The sequence below is a fragment of the Pseudonaja textilis genome, chromosome 3 (assembly GCF_049901715.1).
Source record: "Pseudonaja textilis isolate UNSWEBS1 chromosome 3, rPseTex1.2, whole genome shotgun sequence".
Classification (NCBI taxonomy): Eukaryota; Metazoa; Chordata; class Lepidosauria; order Squamata; family Elapidae; genus Pseudonaja; species Pseudonaja textilis.
Window position 1 is genome coordinate 25,735,008 of NC_141992.1, and position 21,102 is coordinate 25,756,109.

Here is a 21,102-nt window from a genome sequence, read left to right on the forward strand (position 1 = left end):
ATAACTCAGCCTTCACTGGTTTGCTGTGCTCCAAATGCAGGGAAATTTTAGAGTGCATCCTAGTGGAAAAGGCCGAGAATACATTTTCAATGCATAAAACTGAAATATAATTTTAGTGTTTCAGTTTTGTGCGCTGAAACTCTAAGCAGCCTTCTCCAATCCACTGACTTCAGGAAGTATTAGAAGTACCCTCGTTGGAAATCTTCAGCAAATACACAAATAAATATTATTCTTAAATATTCAATAGTTTTTCTGAGAAGTGGCCTAGAGTTCTCAAATGCATGTTTCTTTATATTCTCATCAAACAGAATTTCCAGAGTTTTTTGAGGGTTGCTATGAATGGTTAACCAGTTAGAAAACTGGCTGTGAGAATGGCTGCTGCTTCCCATGAGAGCATGAATTGCTGGAGCCGTCATTAGATAATAAAGCCAAAAGAGTTAGTTGCATGGTTGTCCTGTTGCATAGATCTGTCATGAAGCGGGAAAGAATAGAAGTAATGGCTTGATGATCATGACAATGAAGGGATCTGCATTTCTAAATCAATATAAGATTTAAGACACCAGAAATCTGTGGGAATGCATATAGGATCCTAGAATCTAGAACAGGGACCAGGAACATGTGTCTCTTTCCCAGATACTGCTGAGCTACAGCTTCCAGTATTTATAATGCTAGAGATGCTGTTGTCCATCGGTGTCCGGAAGGTTGCAAGTTATTTCTCCATGGTCCAGAAACTTCAAAAAGCTAGGGAGACCAATGCAGATTATTCTTTGTGGCTGAAGAAAACATGGTTCTGGGGAAAAGGAAAACGATCTAAGTCCCTTTCTTACAGAAGAGGCCATTAGTGACTGGATACAGATTTGGGATATAGAAGATCAAGACCCCCATCTAGTATCGCATGACATTACCAACATTAAGAGCAGCTTTAATGGAGCAGGTTAAGAAGTAACCCAAGTTTGAATAAGCCATTGTCTTCCACTCTGTTTCTCTGGCATTTGGGGAGAAAGACTACATAAGTTTCAAAAATACAAGTTTGAAGCAAAACCGTATCATTTCAGATCCTCTAGTTATAACGTTTTGAAATGTGCCGTAAAATGTCATTTCCACCATGATAAACCATTATTGGTAGGAAATTTGTAAATGAAGTTGGTCACAAGTCATTTTCTCTGTGTTAAATGTCATGATGAAAGAGTTACACAAAGGGTTGGGGCATTATGACTTAAAATACATTGGAGTGATCTTCCCATACCCATGCAGAATTCCCAAACTATCCTGTAAGTAGAATACATCTGTGGGATGCACCAGATTACATTATGGAAAACAGAGACAGAGCATAGCTGCTTAAGAACTGCCAGATATGTCCAATATATCTGCCAAATATATTATAAAAAGGGATGCTAGAAAACTCAACAAATTATTCTAAGATTTTGCTCATTTTATTATGAATGAGAGAAAGCCCATTTCAAAACATTGTCTGTATGGACAATAAATTCTTGTAAAGATTTGAAACAGTTTCAACCATTTCTTTCTGTATCAAATGCTGCTTTGCATGATTATACATTCTGAGCATGTAAAGTCTTATGTACATCTAGCTGATAAAAATAATTCTGCCTATATATTTTGAGCACATGTGGGTTTGATCACATTTTGGGTAATAGATTCAATATTTAGAGCAGTTTATGTGGTTTTGTTTGTTTTTGCATTGTGAGATCTTCTATCTATACCATGTGTACTCTGTCACTTACTTCTGAAATTTATGGAAGTTCCATATTATGGGCATTTTCAGATCAAGTGTGTGTTGGTCATTGCATTCTTTGCACATGCATCAATTAAAAATAAGAATCAGTAACTTTTTAATGGAATATATTTTCAGTTGTTAATATTAATGGGTTTCTACAAGCTTTATATATGCCAAAAATGTAAAAGTGTACAGTCAATCTTTACTGGAGAGACCTGATACAGTGCACTTCTAAAAATAGTCCATAATCATTATTAACACACACACACACAATATTTAGTTTATGTTGGAGAATGGGTCCAAGACTTGTCCTAATCTATACCTGACATACTACTGGCAAGAACAGAGTTCAGGCTTCACATGGAAATATTAGCAGCAACAGCTTCAGTTACCAGACACTATTTTGAAATCTTGAAAAGCTTCTCCCACTATTGGCTAGATAGATCAAAAGTTTTCTCTGGGGCTAGGAATGGTGTTCACATTATTGGAACATAGATCATTATTGGATCAAGGATATCCAAGGGTCTTTAGGCAAGGCCAAATTGTTTTTGAAGGATCAAGAAGGAGAAGAATGGAAGACCAGGTCAGAACGCCATGCAAACTATCTTGCTGTTTTTAAATCAACAGTTGTCATCTGTCAGAGTGACTAAGCAGGTGTGTGTTTCAAAATAAAGGCTTTTGGAACCTTGCCTGCTTGGAAAACGACACTTTTTGACTTGGAAACCTGCTCTATTGCATTACACAGGAGTTTGTTTGAGTTCATTTGTTCCCACTGTTAGTCACCTTTGGATATACTACATATATTACTGTCATTCCTTAAATATCACAATGATTTACAAATGGGAAGAGGGGCTGAGAGTAAGATCTTAAATGTTCAGCTTCCATATATAAGCAGGGAATTCAAAGTTGCTCATTTAGCACTGAGCTTTTCAACTTGGGTAAAGTACTGTTTAAGTTCCATAAAACAATCTGAATGAACCAGGCCTTCAACCTGCAAGCTCATATGAGAAGCCCTAGACTGCACATGCCTGGAACATGGGCCCTAAACTTCATTCTGTTTCATGGCCTTGGAGCTGCTGCTGCTTTTCTCACCCCCCAAAACCTAAAATGTGATTATCCAAACGTGAAATAGCCAATGACAAATAGGCAAGTACAAGAAATGTACCGTCTTGTGGATGGCAGCTGCCACAATTCCATGTGTCTGTAAACTGCTTGATGTACAGGGATACCCAGAGCTTTATGAAGACAAGAATCCGAATTGGGAAGAGGTCGCCTCCTGCCAACATTCCTGGAAGGTGGCATTCTTGTATCTGGCATACTGTACTTCTCCTCCTCCCCCTCCCCCTTTCCTTGGCCTTTTTCTCTGTCTAGTTCTCTCATCCCTGGTTGTTTTTTTTTAACTCCTTCTCTTCCCTCCCTGATCAGAGGGATCAACCCAACCACCACCACCCAACCTATTCTCTTTCCTTCCCTCTCTTTTCCTCTTCTCCTTCGATTTTAAAGATAGTGTCTGATGCAGCGCTGCGGAGGGATTGTACCCGGATTGGCTGGGCCAGCACTTCCAAGGCCAATCGGCTGGAGGAGAGGATGGAAGGAGTGTTACGCTAATCCAGAGAGAGGATCCCGCCCCTCCTCCCTACCGTACTAGGGACCGGAGCTGCCTGGAGAAAAGTGAATGGCAAGGAAAGGTACAAAAGAGCGTTGAACTGGAACCAGCAGCTGAAGCGCTAGCGGAGAGCGCGCTTCCCTTCCCTTCCCTGGGCAGGGAATCTCCTCCCTTGGGTCTCCCTCTCTTTCGGCAAAGAATTCACACACACACACACACACTCACACACACACACATTCACACACACTCACACACACATTCACACACACTCACACTCATACACCCAAATCGCAGCCCACCTTCTCTCCGGAGAGACCTCCCGCCCCTCCAGACTGGAAAGCCGAGAGCGAACTACTCTCCGACCGAACTCCTTCAGCAGCTCTTTGGGAGAAAGTTGACCTCGAGATCTGTGGGGACCATGAATCGGGCGAAGGGATTCTGCAGAGAAGTTGTCTTTGGCACGTCGATCTCTTTGCTCTGCGCTGGGACCCTGGTTTGCCTTACCGAAGCGAAAGGGACGTATTACCGCCATCCTCTGCCTATCTCCTACGGCAACAGATACAACCTCTATACCTCAGGATCTAGCCCTCAGCTCACTCCAGAGAAGCCCCTGGCGAGACATAAGTAAGACATCTTAATTTTGTTTGCGCCTTCTTCCCGCGTCTTTGCAAACCTCTCGGGCACCAGGGATTGTGTTACACCTTCCCCATAAATTTTCGAAGTGCTCCTTATCCGTTCCTCCTCGTTTGCTTCTGGTGGGTAGTCAATTTCATTCGTGGGTCAATTTAATTTGTCCCAGAGGATTTCCCCACCCTTACCCAGGTCTCCCTAATACTATTGAGGTATATGAATTGGGGAGTGATTTCCACATTAAAAGGACGACGGGTGGAAAGAGAAGTAGCTGTTTTCTACTCCTTTTATGCTGAAATATCGTCTGGGATTGACTTCTCTTCCCACCCCCCCTCCCTCCGCGCTGCCCGCCCCCATACTGCTCCTCCTCGCCTTCTTTCCAAGAAGATCACAGATCTGCAGAATTCATATGGATTTTAGCAATCTGGAATGCTCCGCGAAAGGGCTGGAAGGACGGGCTGGTTTGCGGGAAAGCGTGCTTTTCGCTTTATTGTCGGCTGCTCCAAAGGGTATTCAGGAAACCGGGGGCAGCTATTTCTGGACGAATTTTAAGACAAAGACAACTAAGATGCAGCACTGCGAGGGGGAACACAATTTCTTGCCCGCCCTGCCAGGTTCGGGGCTTGCACACCAGAGATCCAATCCATAATAAGGGTTTCTTTCCCCTCCGAAAGACTCGGAACCGGTCGGGATGAGGACCGCGCCATCGGGGGAGGGAAGGAGGGAGGTGCGGGTGATTTGTTCCCCGGCCGGCCCGCTCCCACACCCGGGTACCCTTTCTCCAGTTCAGGGGCAAGGAATTTTCCCTCTGAATTCCTCGAGCTGAGCGCGCCTCCTCGCTCGCTCGCCCGCTGGAGAAAGGGCGGAGAGGCGAGGGCGTGGCCGAAGGGGGAGGAACCGCGGGCGCTTTCAGCTTGGAGACGAAGATCACCTGCTTTTTTGGCTCCCAGACAAGTGGAGAAACGGGACTTCCAGACAGGTAGAGAGTGGATGGCCCTTTAGAGAGCCCACGCCGAGATACTCTTTGGGAAATAAGCGTAAACAAAAGACTGGTTACCGAAGGAACGGATTTACAGATTGATAGATAATCAGAATTGGAAGCGATCCACCCCCCTGCCCAAGCGGGAGACCCTACACCATTTCTGACAAATGGCAGTCCAATCTCTTCTTGAAAGTCTTAAGTGATGGCGCTCCCACAACTTCCGAGGGAAAAGCTGTTCCATTGGTTGATTGTTCTCACTGTCAGAAAGTTTCTCCTTATTTCCAGGTTAAATCTCTCCTGGTTCGGTTTCCATCCATTATTCCTTATCTGGCCTACAGGCGCTTTAGAAAATAGCTTGACCCCTTCCTCCCTGTGGCAGCCCCTCAAATATTGGAAGACCTCTATCATGTCTCCCCTGGTCCTTCTCTTTACTAGACTAGCCAAGCCCAGTTCCTGCAACCGTTTGTTGTATGTTTTAGCCTCCAGTCCCCTAATCATCCTGGTTGCTCTTCTCTGCAATATATCTTTACGATGTATTGGAAAAATATATCATAAAGGGAGAAATCCCCCAAATTAAGCATTTAGTCTCATTGAACAGGACAGTGTGCAGCTGGCTGCCTTCTGAAGCTAAAGAGTTTGTTTGTGAAATTGCAAAGTAAAAAAGGAAATTGTGACAAGCAGTTCGGTCACTGGTGGCCTCCCGCATGCCTATTTCACTGTTAGATTCCTTCTTTTTCGCAATAGTTTGTGAAGTACTCCAGAAATAGGGAAGGTAAGTTACACAGAGAAATGTGGGGAAGATATGAACCAGTTAGTCTAGGGGTCTCCAAATTGGCAACTTTAAGACTTGTGGACTTCAACTCCCAGAATTCTAGGAGTTGAAGTCCACAAATCTTAAAGTTGCCAAGTTTGGAGACCTCTGGGTTAATCTGATGCTATAGCTAGGGTTCCAGACTAGCTCCCAAGAATCATTCAGCCAGTTCCTGCTAGTGGATGCAATACTTAAAGCATGGGAGTGGAACTAGGGAGACTAGCAATAGCACTTAGACATACATGCCATTTCACAGTGCTTTTACAGCCCTCTCTAAGCAGTTTACAGAGTCAGCTTATTGCCCCAACTATCTGGGTCCTCATTTTACCCACCTAGGAAGGATGGAAGGCTAAGTCAACCTTGAGCTTGGTGAGATTCGAACTGCCAAATCGCAGGTAGTTGGCAGCTGGCAGAAGTAGCCTGCAGTACTGCACTCTAACCACTGCGACACCATGACTAACTAACTTACTCTCTTTCATCTCTCCTATTCCTGTGCACCAAAAATAAGCCCCTGAAATAGGGGGGGTGAAAGAGAGCAATTGGGCCTAAGTTAGCTAGTCTCCCTAGTTCTACTCCTATGCTTTAAGTATTGAACCCTTTGGCAGGAACTGGGTGAGTAATTCTTGGGAACCACCATTCCTATGCTTTAAGTATTACAGTCCACTGACAGGAATCGAGAGATATCTGGGAGTCAGTCTGCATCCCTAGCTATATCATCACTAGAGGTGGCATTCAGCAGGTTCTGACCAGTTCTGGAGAACTGGTAGCGGAAATTTTGAGTAGTTCGGATAACCAGCAAATACAACCTCTGACTGGCCCTGCCCCCATCTATTCTCTACCTCCCAAGTCCCAGCTGATTGGCTGGGTCTTCTTTTGTTGCCCTGCACAGGAGAATGGAGCTGGAAAGCGGGTTAGTGAGGTGGGGAGAGAATGGGATTTTACAGTATCCTTCCCCCTAGAGTGGGGAGGAAATAGGGATTTTGCAGTATCCTTCCCCTGCCATGCCCACCAAGCCACACCCATAGAACCAGTAGTAATTTTTTTTGAATCCCACCACTGTTCACCACACTAATTGGTTTATGTGTCTCCCACATTTCTTGATGCAACTTGTCTTTCCTATTTCTGAGGATGCTGCAGGGAAACTTCACCCAAGACTAGAGACATGAGTAAAAATCACAGGCCACATTCCTGGAACTACTCAAGATCCTGCCACAATATTAATGCTGTTATAGTGTCATTATTTATTTAATTTATATATGCTGTCCAGAGTTGATTTGGATAGTGAGATGGGCAACATATACATTTAATAAACAATATGCTCAGAATTATAGTCTAATAGATAACATTGACGAATGATGTGAGTCCTTCGTCATCACCTTTGCAGCTGTGTTGAATACTGGTCATTGCCAGGACCGGTCCCTGCGCTTTTCTTGGCAAGATTTTAGATGTGATTTGACATCTTTCTAGGGCTAAAAGACGGTGACTGGCTGACACCTTAATCACTGTACCATGCTGGATCAATAAGTGCTTATTTCTGTTCAGTTGATACTACTGGATATTTATTTAGGTTACATTCCTATACCACCTTATTTACTAGGAGTCAACCCCTTGAACTCAGTGAGACACATTACTACTGAGTAGAGTTTTGCATAAGCTTGCACTTTTCATCTGTTCCAAAAAATCTATTCTTTTTCTCAATTGTGAAGCATGTCATTATTTACAGTCTTCTTTTTTTTCCAAAAAGGGAAGCAAAAGGCTTGCCTAGATTTCAGTGAAAGCCCAAGAGAGAGTGGGTAGATAGAAGAGGAGCCATTTTTTTAAAGCAATGTTTGAAGGGCTGCTGACAGGTGCATTCAACTGTGAATTGCAAATAGTTGTTTACATTAGGAGCCTTGACTCCCTTTGCATTTTATATACCATCTGCTGAATGGTATACTTTTTCACAGGCTCTCCTCTATCCCTCTGAAGAGATCTTTGAAAGAGGTAGGCAATTGTGCAAGCAATGGGAGGGAGTGTTGAAAGACAAGGGAGATTGTCCCAAAATTGAATTAAGACAACTTTTAGGTGTGAATCTTCATTGATGAACTTAGTTTTCAGTGATCCCATATCTATGGTTAGTGCACTCCAGCAGAGTCCTTTGGTTGTGCAGGATTACAGTGAGAACAAAGATTCCAAATACCCTTAAATCTTGATCCAGCATGTTTTATTTCTTTTAATGTAGCAGCGTTATTTGTCCTGTATTGTTATAGTTACATTAGATATTACTATGGTATATTCATCCAACAAAATCCATAAGTTTTAGATTGGGTATTTTCCAATGATTTGGGTTTCAAGAATCTAGGTATCATGAGACTTCTCCCCTTCCTTCCTCTTCCTCCTCTTCCTTCCCCTCGCTCCCCTTCGTTAATCTGTTTGGCATACAAAGCCAGTTAATTTTAAACAACAATCTACCACCAGTATGAAGAATATAAATAAAGTGGGGCATATTCTTGAGTTCCTGCAGAATAATCACAAACTGGCTGAAGTGGAATTGGAGTCAACCATTCCACCCAGAAATGCCACTCCTGAGAGAGAGGCTGGGAAACTTTGATTCTCCTAAGAGGACATGCAATAAAACTGAAAATTAAAGAGCGATATGGAGCAAGTAGATAGAGCAGATTCTCCCCCTTTCCATAATACTGAGAACTAGGGGTGACCCAATGGCAGGAGATTCAGGATGGACAAAAGAAACAGTGAAACACGACCCATAATTAATTCATGGAATGTACTGCCAAAGAACATTATGGGACTGTATTCCAACCTGTCTATTAGGCTAGAAAGTTCAAATCAGGCTGATTTGGCTCCAAATATGAGCTTTCTTAATGAAGAAAAGTTTCACCATGCATTAAATTGTGTGAATGATCTTCCCTCCACCCCCCCACCCCAATCCTCATAAACCAGCCACAAATGTTGGTTCAAAGGCCAGGCTTTACATCACATTGCCAAGAGTCATATATCAAAAGTGGGCATAACCAAGGCCTATTTGTGAAGAGAAGTTCAGAAGTTTTAAGGGATAAACAAAGCCCCAAATGCAAAACAAACAAAATAAAAGTCCTCGACTTACAAGAATTTGTTTAGTGGCCATTCAAAATTACGACAACAGTGAAAAAAGTGACGTATGACCATTTTTCATACTTATGACTCTTGTAGGAGCCCCACGGTCATGGATGCTTGACAACTTATTCACAATTATGATGGTTGTAGTGTTTTGGGAGTCACAGGATCCCCTTTTGTGACCTTCTGACAAGCAAAGTCAATGGGGAAACCAGATTCACTTAACAACCATATTACTATTACCATTTAACAACTTCAGTAATTCACTTAACAAATGTGGCAAGAAAAATAGTAAATTGGAGCAAAACTCACTTAACAAATTTCTCAACACAAATTTTGGGCTCAATTGTGGACATAAGTAGAGGACTAGCTATATGATCAGCTCTTTCCATGTTGGATGACCCATAGAAAGGATGTTAGGGAAACTTGGAACATGAGCCAAACATTTGGCACCTCTGCCATAAGCCAAGTGTCTTCTGAATGTAATGCATAACTCTTGCTACCCATGTGACAGTCCCAAAGGTGCTTTTTCAGGAGGCAGCTAGACTTCCTTGTTTTTTCTTTTGAAGACATTTCGCTTCTCACCCAAAAAGCTTCTTCAGCTCTGATAGGATAGTACCCTCTAAAAGGGTGCAAATATCCAGCTGTCTGCAAGGAATATAAATCTTCCATTCCCCACCATTTTGTCAGAGCTGAAGAAGCTCCTTGGATGAGAAGCGAAATGTCTTCAAAAGAAAAACAAGAAAGTCCAGTTGCCTCCTGAAAAAGCACCTTTGGGACAACCATGACCTGGATGGCTGAGAATCTCCATAGACTTTTAGCTGTACAATTTGGGATGAACACCCTTTGAATGGTGTGGGAGTAGGAATGGATTTCCAGAGCAGAAAAATGTAGACTATAGGAACCAGAAGCACCGCTCAGGTGACCTGAGGACACAGATAAACCTCCAAGTACTTCAAAGACCCTCTAAAAGTCAGAAAATGACCAGCTGTCTGCAAGGAATATAAACCCTTCCATTCCCCACTATCCTCTCAGAGGTGAAAAAGCTTCTTGGATGAGAAGCAAAATATCTTTCAAAACAAAAAAATCAGAAAGTCCAGCTGCCTTTTGAAAAAGCATCTTTGGGACAACCTGGATTGACTGAGAACTAGGCAATCTAAAACCATCTCTATCTATTGGACCAGACGGAATATTTGCCTACTTCTTAAAAAAGCTATCCACTGCCATAGCCGAACCTCTAAGCATAATCTTTGAAAAACTTTTCGGGACCAGCTCCTTGCCAAAACTATGGTCACAAGCCACAATCACCCCCATCTTCAAAAAGAGAGACCCCAGCCTAGTTGAAAATTACAGACCAATCTCCTTATGCTGCGTCACCTGTAAAGTCATGGAATCAATTATTAACCAATCCATCATCGTCCACTTAGAGACAAACTACTCTCTAATAAACAATTTGGTTTCAGAAAAAACTATCCTGCAATCTACAGCTCTTATACTGCAAAAACATATGGATTACACAACTCAATCAGGGCAAAGCAATAGATGCAATCTACAAAGACTTCTGTAAAGCCTTTGATTCAGTGGTACACGACAAACTACTCCTAAAACTAAAATCTTACGGTATCTCTGGACAACTGCATAACTGGATAGAAGCATTCCTGTCAAACAGACAACAAATGATCAAAATTGGGAGTGTCTATCAAATTCTGTACCTGTCAACAGTAGTGTCCCCCAAGGCAGTGTTCTCGGACCAACTCTGTTCATACTCTACATAAATGACCTCTGTGATCATATTAAGAGCAACTGCGTCCTCTTCGCTGACGATGTAAAGCTATTCAACACAACAGACAATACTGCTACCCTTCAAAAAGACCTCGACTATGTATCAGAATGGTCAAACAAATGGCAACTTCAAATCTCAACAAACAAATGCTCTATCTTACATATTGGCAAAAAAAATTCAGAAAACAGGCTGAATAGTCAAGACCTTGTTGATGATCCAAACTCTGTCAAGGATCTTGGAGTACTCATCTCAAATGATCTAAGTGCTAGAGCCCACTGTAACTACATAGCCAAAAAGGCGTTCAGAGTTGTTAATCTAATCTTACGTAGCTTTTTCTCTGGTAATATTACACTACTAACTAGAGCATACAAAACATTTGCTAGACCAATACTTGAATACAGCTCATCAGTCTGGAACCCACATTATGTATCTGATATTAACACAGTCGAGAAAGTCCAGAAATATTTCACAAGAAGAGTCCTCCACTCCTCTACTTGTCGCAGAATATCTTATGCCACCAGACTCGAAATTCTACACCTAGAAAACCTAGAACTACGCCACCTTTGGTCCAATCTAAGTATAGGATATAAAATCGTACATTGCAATATCCTACCTGTCAATGAATACTTCAGCTTCAACCATAACAATACAAGAGCAAACAATAGATACAAACTCAAGGTTAATCGCACCAAACTTGATTGCAGGAAATACAACTTCAGCAACAGAGTGGTCAATGTCTGGAATACTCTACCTGACTCTGTGGTTTCTTCCCCAAACCCCAACAACTTTAACCTTAGACTGTCTACTATTGACCTTACCCTTTTCCTAAGAATTCTGTAGGGGGCATGCATAAGTGCACCAACATGCCTACCATCCCTGTCCTATTGTTTCTTTTATTTATTTTTTCTTATATGTATCCATGTATTCATAACTATGTTTTTACTTATACCTATTATCTTGTAAGCAATTGACAAACCAAATAAATAAATAGAATCGCTACAGACTTTTACCAGTACAACAGTACACTTAGAATCATAGAATAACAGAGTTGGAAGGAACCTGGAGTTCATCTAGTCCAACCCCCTACTCGAGTAGGAGAGTCTACCTAAGATCGAACATACAGCCTCCTGATTGTGAGGCAAGAGCTCCACCTCTAAGCCACCTGAGCTCTCCAACTTCATTATGGAGGAAGGAGTTGCAAGGAACTGTTTCTTAGCACAGCTCAGAGTGCATGAGGCTGAACAGAAAGCAACATTTTTAATGAAAGGCAAAATAGCATATCCCATGCAGATGCTGGTAAGAGCATCTGGGATATGTGTTTCCTATGCTCTGGAGAGATCCACTGGATGAAAATTGAAGGCTGTGTCCTCCTGCTGAGTTATGGGGCCTTTCCAAAAATGGACTAAAACAGAGAGGAAAGACAGGCAACACATATGAACTGGTGGGCTCATTTGGAATTTTAAGAATATTGCAGGGATGGCAACACTTCTTTTTATTAGATTTAGAATTTTCCCTCTGGAGCTGGAAGTAGTATACCTTGGAATCTCCATTTGTTTTATGTTCTTCGAGATAGGCTGGACTGAGAGAGAACAACTGGTTCTTCATTGGCAAGAGGGACAAGAGATTGAATGAAATCAAACCAGGTGAAGTCAGGTAAGGTAAAGAACTTGGCAAGTCCCACAAGAGAGGTCTGCAGGCATGTTGTGGCCTGCTCTGCTCCTGACACAAGTAAGGTTAAAGCCTTTGATATTTTGAGCAACAATCATTTGATTTCGCTTTATCCAAAGATTTTCAGGCTTGGGCTGAGAGAAATGGAGGTTGAAGTGAATTAATAGAACAGTTTGAAAGGTTTTAAAGGAGGAATCAAAGGCGGAGCCTCACAAGCTTCTTCTTCAGGATCTGAAGGAGTAAATAATTATTGTGCATTACATGAGACTCCGTGTTGTCATGCATGCATTCCAGCCAGGGGAGGGATTCAAATATTTTAACAACTGGTTCCATGGGCATGGCTAGGTGGGTATGGTCATGTGACTGGGTGGGCGTGGGTTTTTTGCAGCAACACTTCCCCTATTTTTGGACCTTCTAGGCCTCAGGGAAGCCTCCTGGTGGGAGGTTTGCTCCCAGAAGGCTTCCCTGGGGCTCAGGAAGGGAAAAAAATGGAGCTGGGGGCTGCACAGCACCCCCCCACACTCTTTTTCGGGGCCTTCTGGGTCTCAGGGAAGCTTCCTAGGGGGCTCAGGAAGGGAAAAAAATGGATGCTGGGTGTGCGTGCATGATCTTGCGCATGCGCGATAAGGACTGACTGGACGGGGAGAGGCGGGTGGTGAGGGGCGGGGCCAGCCAGGGGCAGGATTTGCTAGTTCTCCAAACTGCGCAGAATCATAACAACCGGTTCTATAGAACTGGTCTGAACCAGTAGAATCCCATCCCTGATTCCAGCCTTTGTATTTCAATCCAACCTGGTTTGCACCTATATGAAATCCACCAAGCTCCTTGCAAACTTTTGCCTAAACAGTTTGTTTAACCAGGTTTCTTTTTTTTTTTTAGATGCTACTGGTGAGTTACACATGGGGCTGTTTCTTCAGTCCCTGAAAAGGACATTGTATGTGGTTTTTGTAGCCAAACATCTTCTAGGAGAGTTTTAAAATACTATTTCTTAAAAGCCATTCTTTAAAAGAGCTGGTCATTCAACCTAAAGGAGGTCATTTTTTGGCTGTCCCTTGATTGCCAGGGGAATTCTCTTGTCTTGGCATAGAAGACTTTAGAAACATATCAGAACAACCCCTAAACATTTATCATAGTTTTTTCCCAGCTTGCTACCCTCCAGATAGTCTCCAGCACAATATTTAGGAATTTCATCACAAGTAAAAGGGTTTGAGGATTTCTTGTCCTGAAAGGCAATAAATGAAAGGAACAGCAGTGGCTGGCTATAACTGTTCCAGATAATCAGAGTTGGAAGGGACCTTATACATCATCTAGTCCAACCCGCCATCCAAGCAGGAGACCCTACACCATTTCTGACAAATGGCAGTCCAATCTCTTCTTGAAAGTCTCAAGTGATAATGCTCCCACAACTTCCGAGGGCAAGCTGTTCCATTGGTTGATTGTTCTCACGGTCAGAAAGTTTCTCCTTATTTCCAGGTTGAATCTCTCCTTGTTCAGTTTCCATCCATTATTCCTTGTCTGGCCTACAGGCGCTTTAGAAAATAGATTGACCCCTTCCTCCCTGTGGCAGCCCCTCAAATATTGGAAGACTGCTATCATGTCTCCCCTGGTCCTTCTCTTCACTAGACTAGCCAAGCCCAGTTCCTGTAACCGTTCTTCATATGTTTTAGTCTCCAGTCCTCTAATCATCCTGGTTGCTCTTCTCGGTACTTTTTTTAGAGTCTCAACCTCTTTTTTATAATGTGGTGACCAAAACTGGATGCAGTACTCTAGGTGTGGTCTTACTAAGGCTTTATAGAGTGGTATTAGTACCTGCACATGTTTTATGGTGGCATCTGGTTAGCTACTATGAAAAACAGGATGAGAAACATATGGTTTTTTTAATAGATGCAACTGAGATTAACATTTGAAGTTTTCTAAGTCACCTGCTATGACTAAAGATGACCTTTTATTATATTATTTGGCCCTTAGAATTAATATTAACATAAATAGACCTGTTACTGGAAAAAAATATAAAGTTTGAGCATAGTGAATACACACAAAATGCATGAAAGTAAGCACTGACCCAGTCATTCTTGCATATTGGTAGTCCTTAACTTATGATTATAATTGAGCCTGGCAATTAGAGTCGTAAGTTGTGATGGTTGTAAAGCAGATGACCAGACCCCATTTTATGACTGTTTTTTGCTGTGGCTATTCCATGAATGCTACAGTCGTAAAGTGAACATCGCAGTTACAGAGTGAATGCTGCAGTCATTAAACAAACTCTTTGCTGGCTATGGGGCAGAAATAAATGCTGGCTTCTGGCAAAAACACCTTAAATCATGATCAAATGAGTGCAGGACTTTACAAATGAATATAAGTTCAAGCTGACTGCAGAGTTCCCAAAAGGTGGTCACATGACCATGGGGAGGGCTGATGTCAGAACTTCAGAACTGAAGCTTTTGGAGTTCGTTTGAGCAATTGATTAGAAGTCCCAAAGGTGCTTTTTCAGGAGGCAACTGGGCTTTCTTGTTTTTCTTTTTGAAGACGTTTCGCTTCTCATCCAAGAAGCTTCTTCAGCCTTGACAGGATAGTGGGGAATGGAAGCTGAAGAAGCTTCTTGGATGAGAAGCGAAACATCTTCAAAAAGAAAAACAAGAAAGTCCAGTTGCCTCCCCAAAAAGCACCTTCGGGAGAACCATGACCTGGGTGACTGAGAATCTCTACAGAATTGATGAGAAGCTGTTCATAAGTCAAGAGCTGCCTGTATTGAACACTGCTATGTGTCTTCTTTCTCCTTGATAGGCAGAAGGTGAGTTCTGCAGCATGCTTTGCTACATCCATTCAAACTAAGCAGCTACTTAAGTTTTTAGAAAGAAACTCACAAAAAGGGAAAGGATCTATTTAAGTACAGACATGTATGACACAGGTCCATTGGCGCTCTCTGTCTCTGTCTCTCTCTCTGTCTCTCTCTCTCTCTGTGTCTCATCTGTCTCTGTCTCTGTGTGTATGTGTCTCTGTCTCTCTCTCTGTCTCTCTCTCTCTGTCTGTCTCTCTCTGTCTCTGTCTCTCTCTTAAAGTGCTTAGGTTAACACAAAAAAGAAAGGGCCAGGCTCCATGTCTGCACTGTGAGAATCTGCTATTCTTTCTCCTGGGAGAATGTGTAAACACAGAAAGAGATTTCAGTGCTTGGGCTGATTGTTTGGATGGATGAATAGAATAACTGACTGATAATCTGGAGGGAATTTTAGGCTCCCTGCACCCAGAGGGTGGAAATCAAGCATCCCGGAGACCTACCGCATGGCAGGACTAAAAGGAAAGCTAGCTGCATTTGCAGAACATGCTTCACCAGACCTGTTAAAGGCTGAGCAGCTCCATTTGCATAATGACTGAAGCTTGGTTAGTTTTAAGTTTACTCTGTTGTTTTGTGGCTTAGTGCACTGGGTAAACTCAATCCAGTTTTGTTTGTTTATAGGTCAACGGATTCTGCAAAACCAGAAATTTGATTAATTCAGTAGCCAGATTAAGGGGGTGTTGTGCTAACACGGGCAATCCTTCATGCTGATTCAGGGAAATATTCGATATGTATTATGTATGGATACACTGAAATGGGCAACTGTACATCTCCAACTGCAGATGGGAACTCATCTTACAAATTGGAATGTTTCCCATTCATTCAAAGTTAATGCAGCAAAGGGAACTCTTCAGAATAAAACCATTGTTTTGCCTGATTAGTGCAGACCATGCCATGGAAGCCCAAATCAACCAGCTGAAAATATTTCTTTGCCTGAATAAAATACAAAATGATCTCTCTTTCCCAGGATCCAACTGGATTGGCAATTTCACCTTGTCATGTTCAAAGGCAGCAGGACTGCCTGCCTGCCTGCCTGCCTACCTACCTAATTGACTTGGGTACTGCCTGGCTTTAAAAAACTTTGGACAGCTACATTGTAAAAACAGGATTTAAACACAACATAAGGCATAAAAAACTAAATAAAAAGGCCAATTATTAATGTCATAGGACATTTATTTGTTTGTTTGTTAAATTTGAGACTTCCTGTACAACTATGGGTTGCTTAATCTTTTATTTACAATATACTGAAGTACTGACCAGAAGAGCAAAATATCAATCATAAACCTCACAGAACTGAAATAAAATGGGGTCCCACAATCACCCTGTCCCCAAGACCTAGAACAGGGGTGTCAAACTTGCAGCATCATGTTTTTGTCACATGATATATTGTGACTTCCCCCTCTTCACTGAAACAGGTGGGCATAGCCTGTGTTTGACACATCTGGCCCTCACACCGTGAGTTTGACACCCCTGGCTTAGAAGAAAAGTTACTGTATTTTTGGATGATAAGACGCTCCAAACTATAAGGCGCACCTAACTTTTGAGGAGGGAAAACAAGAAAACAAATATGCCTCTGCCTCCCGGTAATTTGCCTCCTTGCAATAAACAGCAAACAGCCTGGTCAGCTTCAGCATAGCCTGATTTAACATGAGCAGCTGATTGTCAGTTGGATCAGCCTCCCGGAATACTGATGATCAGCTGTTCCAGTCTGCAGGGATTGCCACCACCTATCTCCCCCTCCGTGTGCTCCATTTTCAGCCTCCACATACCCCATTTTCGGCCTCTGGGGCACACGGAGGCCAAAAATAGGCGATGGCAATCCCTGCAGACTGGAACAGCTGATCGTCGGTATTCTGGGAGACAGATCCAACTGACAATCAGCTGCTCATGCTAAATCAGGTTGACCAGGCTGTTTGCTGCAAGGAGGTGAATTGTTGGGAGGCAGAAACTGAAGGGTAGGAGCCATCTCCTGGGCAGGGCTTCAATAATATTCACTGTATAAGACTCACAGATATTTCCACCCATTTGGGGGCGGGGGGCGGGGTACGTCTTATACATCAAAAAATATGGTAGGTCTTTAATGATTCCCTAAAAGCCATAGGATTCATACAGATCTCTGGGGGAAATCATTCCAGGATCTGCAGAAATACATGTAGACAGACTTCCTGGTCCTGTGGGATGACATTGTAGGATTAGGATGTGTCCAGGCTTAGGATGACATCCAGGCTTAGGATGTGTCCACCTCACTGGATCATAAAACTAGTAGTTGCAGGGCTATCCAAAAGAGGGACTAGCCAGGTTGCTCAGGGGGGTGGCTAGGGGACTCATTACCTGCCTAGAGATGCTCCCACCCCACTAATTCTCCAGTATTCTGTCTCTTTCTCTTTCTAATGGCAAACTCAGGTGGAGAGGACTGATTGAGTTGAATAGAACCTCTGAGAAATGAAGGGGGTATAAAGAATTCCAGAAAAACCAGAACAACCGACACAAAATGTTTTAGAAATTTTGAGGGAGTAAGATCATGGCCAAAAAACCCATTGAGTGTCCATTGGAGTAAAAATGAGGGGAGGAATAGAAAACAGGATGGAACAATGAAACAGAACAGAATGTCATGGAAAAGTGCATGGAAAACCCCAAAACTCTGGACAGAAATTCTGTTGGAGATGAGAATATATAGAAGCTTTTTGTTGCATCTCTCACTCTCTTGTTACATTCCTGTCTTTAAGTGGCGTCACCATTGCCAGTGTACCTATTCCCTTTATTTCATAGATAGTATACATTGTTCTATGCCACTGTGATTCACAATTACTAACTCAGTTTTACTTAGGTGAGATGCCATCAGGACATTCTGGACAATTGGTTACATTAGAAAATTGGAAAAGCATCTCAGAAAAGACATATTGTATGATTTCTATACGATTACCAAGAAAACCCCATTGGTGTATCCATAAAATCATCAGAAGTTAAGCCTAATTCAAGGAAATTATTACTTCTTTCAGAGGTGGAGCCAAATTAAAGTTTTACAGAACATAGAATAACATTGTCAATGTTCTGATTGACAAACCCAATCAAAGCAAGCACGGTCAAGATGATTCAATCTCTGAATGCAAAACTTTATTGAGTACATCAGATCAACATAGATGTGGGCAAAACCAGAACTAGTTAATTTCTATGCAAACCTCATAATTAAAATATAGGTTTCTCTCTCCCCTTATTAATGCAGGTCACATTGTCCAATTGAATGTCATTGTATTATTATGAGAAAAGATCTTTGGTTTTGGCAAACACCTGCTGAAGTGTCCTTGGCTCTCATGGTTCGTCTTCTTGATGTCTAGAGACTACATTCCATCTTACCCTTCCCTCTCCCCTGACTTGTTGGCAAGCTGAGAAGCAATAATGGTTGCAATCACAAAAGTATGCTTCAAACTTGATAAACAGATTTGGAAAGGACCTTGGAGGTCTTCTAGTCCATCACCTGCTAAAGCAGAAGACCCTATACCAGGGTTCCCCAAACTTTTGGCTTTGCAAACTGGCAGGGGTAGAGAGGGGATGGTTCTGCATGAGTGGCAGGCTAGCGCATGCACAGCTCCAGCAAATAGAGTGCATGCTTGTGTGAGTAGGGGTGCATGTACACATTCACCTGCCACTTCTGTTGGCCCAGTTCTGAATGGCTCAAGACCCTGAGTGGGACATGGCCTGGGGGTTGGGGACCCCTGCCCTCTATCATTCTGGACAAATGGTTATCCAATCTCTTTTTAAAAACATCCAGTGATGGAGCACCCGCAATTGCAGAAGGCAATTTGTTCCTCTTAAGTCTTCAACTTTTTAGCTAAAGTTAGGTATGAGCCTGTTCCAACCCAAAGAGCTCAACAAGTAGCCTTCAAACCCCATGACTGATTTTTCATTGTGATGTATTTTAATTTTCAATTCAGCGGATGCAGCTTATGATGATAATATAAAGTACACCTCATGTCAAAGATTTAAAGTTTCTAGCACTTTGTAATGTCAGAGAGATGTTCAAGAAGTTTGGGGTGTTTACATGCACTTTGGTTTTTTTTGTACTAAGTGATTTCCATTATTATCAAATTGCAAACAGATGGCATTCCACTTTAAAATTAATGCAGCCATTATTTCAGGATTCCAGCTAGTGCTGCAGTGGATTTTAGAGAAAACATTATCTGCCAAATTCTCAAAGTTCATAGTTTAAAGTCTCAGTTTCAGATGTGATATGTATCAGCTTTGATAAAGGTAATATTTACATTGCCATTTAACTGACCTCAGATATAATATCTGTAACATCTTTATTTCTTGTTGCATAAAAGAAATGAAATGATCATATCAGCCTTTCACAACATCTTTAAGCAAGTCTTCCTACTGGAATCCAGGCATACTCCTTACCAGGGATTCTGGCAACCAGAATCCATTACCAGGGATTCTGGGATGATCGCGCGAAAAGTCGCTGTTTTAGGAATGCTGAGTCCTCATCCACTTTCTCCGGGAAGTGCTTGGGATTCCTTGCTTCAAGTTTACCAGCAAGATGTTATTTGTTGTGTTGTATGCCTAGCCATATGCATTTTGTCTAGAAAGGCAGAACTGGGCTTGGCTTGGCTGTTGTAATCAGACTTTGGGAGGGGTGTTTTGGGATTCCAGACCCTAGTACTGAGTTATCTGATGGTAAGGTGACCAATTGTCCTCCTTTAGGGAGGACAGTCCTCCTTTTGTAAGTTCTGTCCTCTCTCAAAAAGTGTCCTCCTACATGTCCTCCTTTTTGATATTTGAAGACTAATCTGTAAATCTCTGTATTTCATTGATGCTGATCCAATCCGTTGTGTGTGTGATGTGATGTATTTGTATTTGACATGACGATTCATCAAGGCTTGGTACAGTGTGGCAAGACGTGATTATGAGACACATGTGCTCCACACAGGAGAACTGTTTTGAGAGAGTGCACCACGTGCAAGTGGCTTTGGTTGTTTTCTTCAATTTATTTGTGTCCTCCTTCTCATTGTAAAAAAGTTGGTCACCTTACTGATGGAGAAGCTTGCTTTATCAGTCACCTATCTCCTGACCCTCCTACTACAATTACTCCTCTTCCCTACTCCCTTCTCCCTCATCCTTTTCAAATGCACATTTCATCATTTTTTTAAATCATTGTAGTTTTGTAATGGACATTTATGTTCCCCATTACCCTTAATCTGATTTACTTTCCCTTATCTACTACATATTCTATATATCTTCAATCAAAGATTCCTGATCTGGTTCCATCCATTTTAGTGCTATGCAACTGGAAGAATCCCTACAGCTTTCCTTAAAGACAAGCATTTTTTAAGCAATCAGTTCAAAGATTTAATGGTAACCTACTCTCAGTCTCCTATGGTTGAGGAGGCTACTACAGGCCAAATAGTCACACTGAACCCAAACAGCAAGTAGACCATAATCAATTGTAAGCAGAATAATGCATTTCTTCTTCTGTGATTTGGTGCCCTGTCTTGACCATTTCCAGAAGCCTTCAAATAAAGGAGAAAAGGGCTGTATTATCTTCTAGGTATACAGTCATCTCCAGGCTGCTATTGGTTTCTCATGAACAATTCCAGCTATAAACACTTCCAGATGTAGGGTGGGCCTTTGCTCAGTCCTCCAAGGAATGGTTGCTTTTCAATTTATTTATAAATGATCAGAAGATAGAGTTGAGCAATGAGATATCCAGATTTTGAGATAGAATAAATCATTCAGGGTGGGAAAAAGATAAAAGGGATGAATGAGAGAAAAAGGCAAGTGCAGTTCAGTAAAACTGTAAACCAATGGGAGCAAAAAGGAAATGATAAAAAAAGTCATCATAAAAATATGACTGATGGAGGTGGAGAGTCAGTTAAGATATCATGGGAGTATGGCAACTGTGAAAAGGTGAATGCTATACTGGTTTTTATTAGAAACTAGACTGAAAGTTCGGCGAACCAGCAA

At 42.1% G+C, this 21,102-nt stretch overlaps 1 protein-coding gene across 1 annotated transcript in view; it reads left to right on the plus strand.

Moving 5' to 3' along the window:
* Positions 1-3,384: 3,384 nt before the first annotated feature.
* EMILIN3 (elastin microfibril interfacer 3) overlaps positions 3,385-21,102 on the plus strand; it is a 36,504-nt gene continuing 18,786 nt past the window's right edge. The window contains exon 1 of the mRNA XM_026697315.2: positions 3,385-3,965. Coding sequence (XP_026553100.1) covers positions 3,760-3,965 — 206 coding nt within the window. The 5' untranslated portion in view covers positions 3,385-3,759. The remainder of the gene's footprint in view (positions 3,966-21,102) is intronic.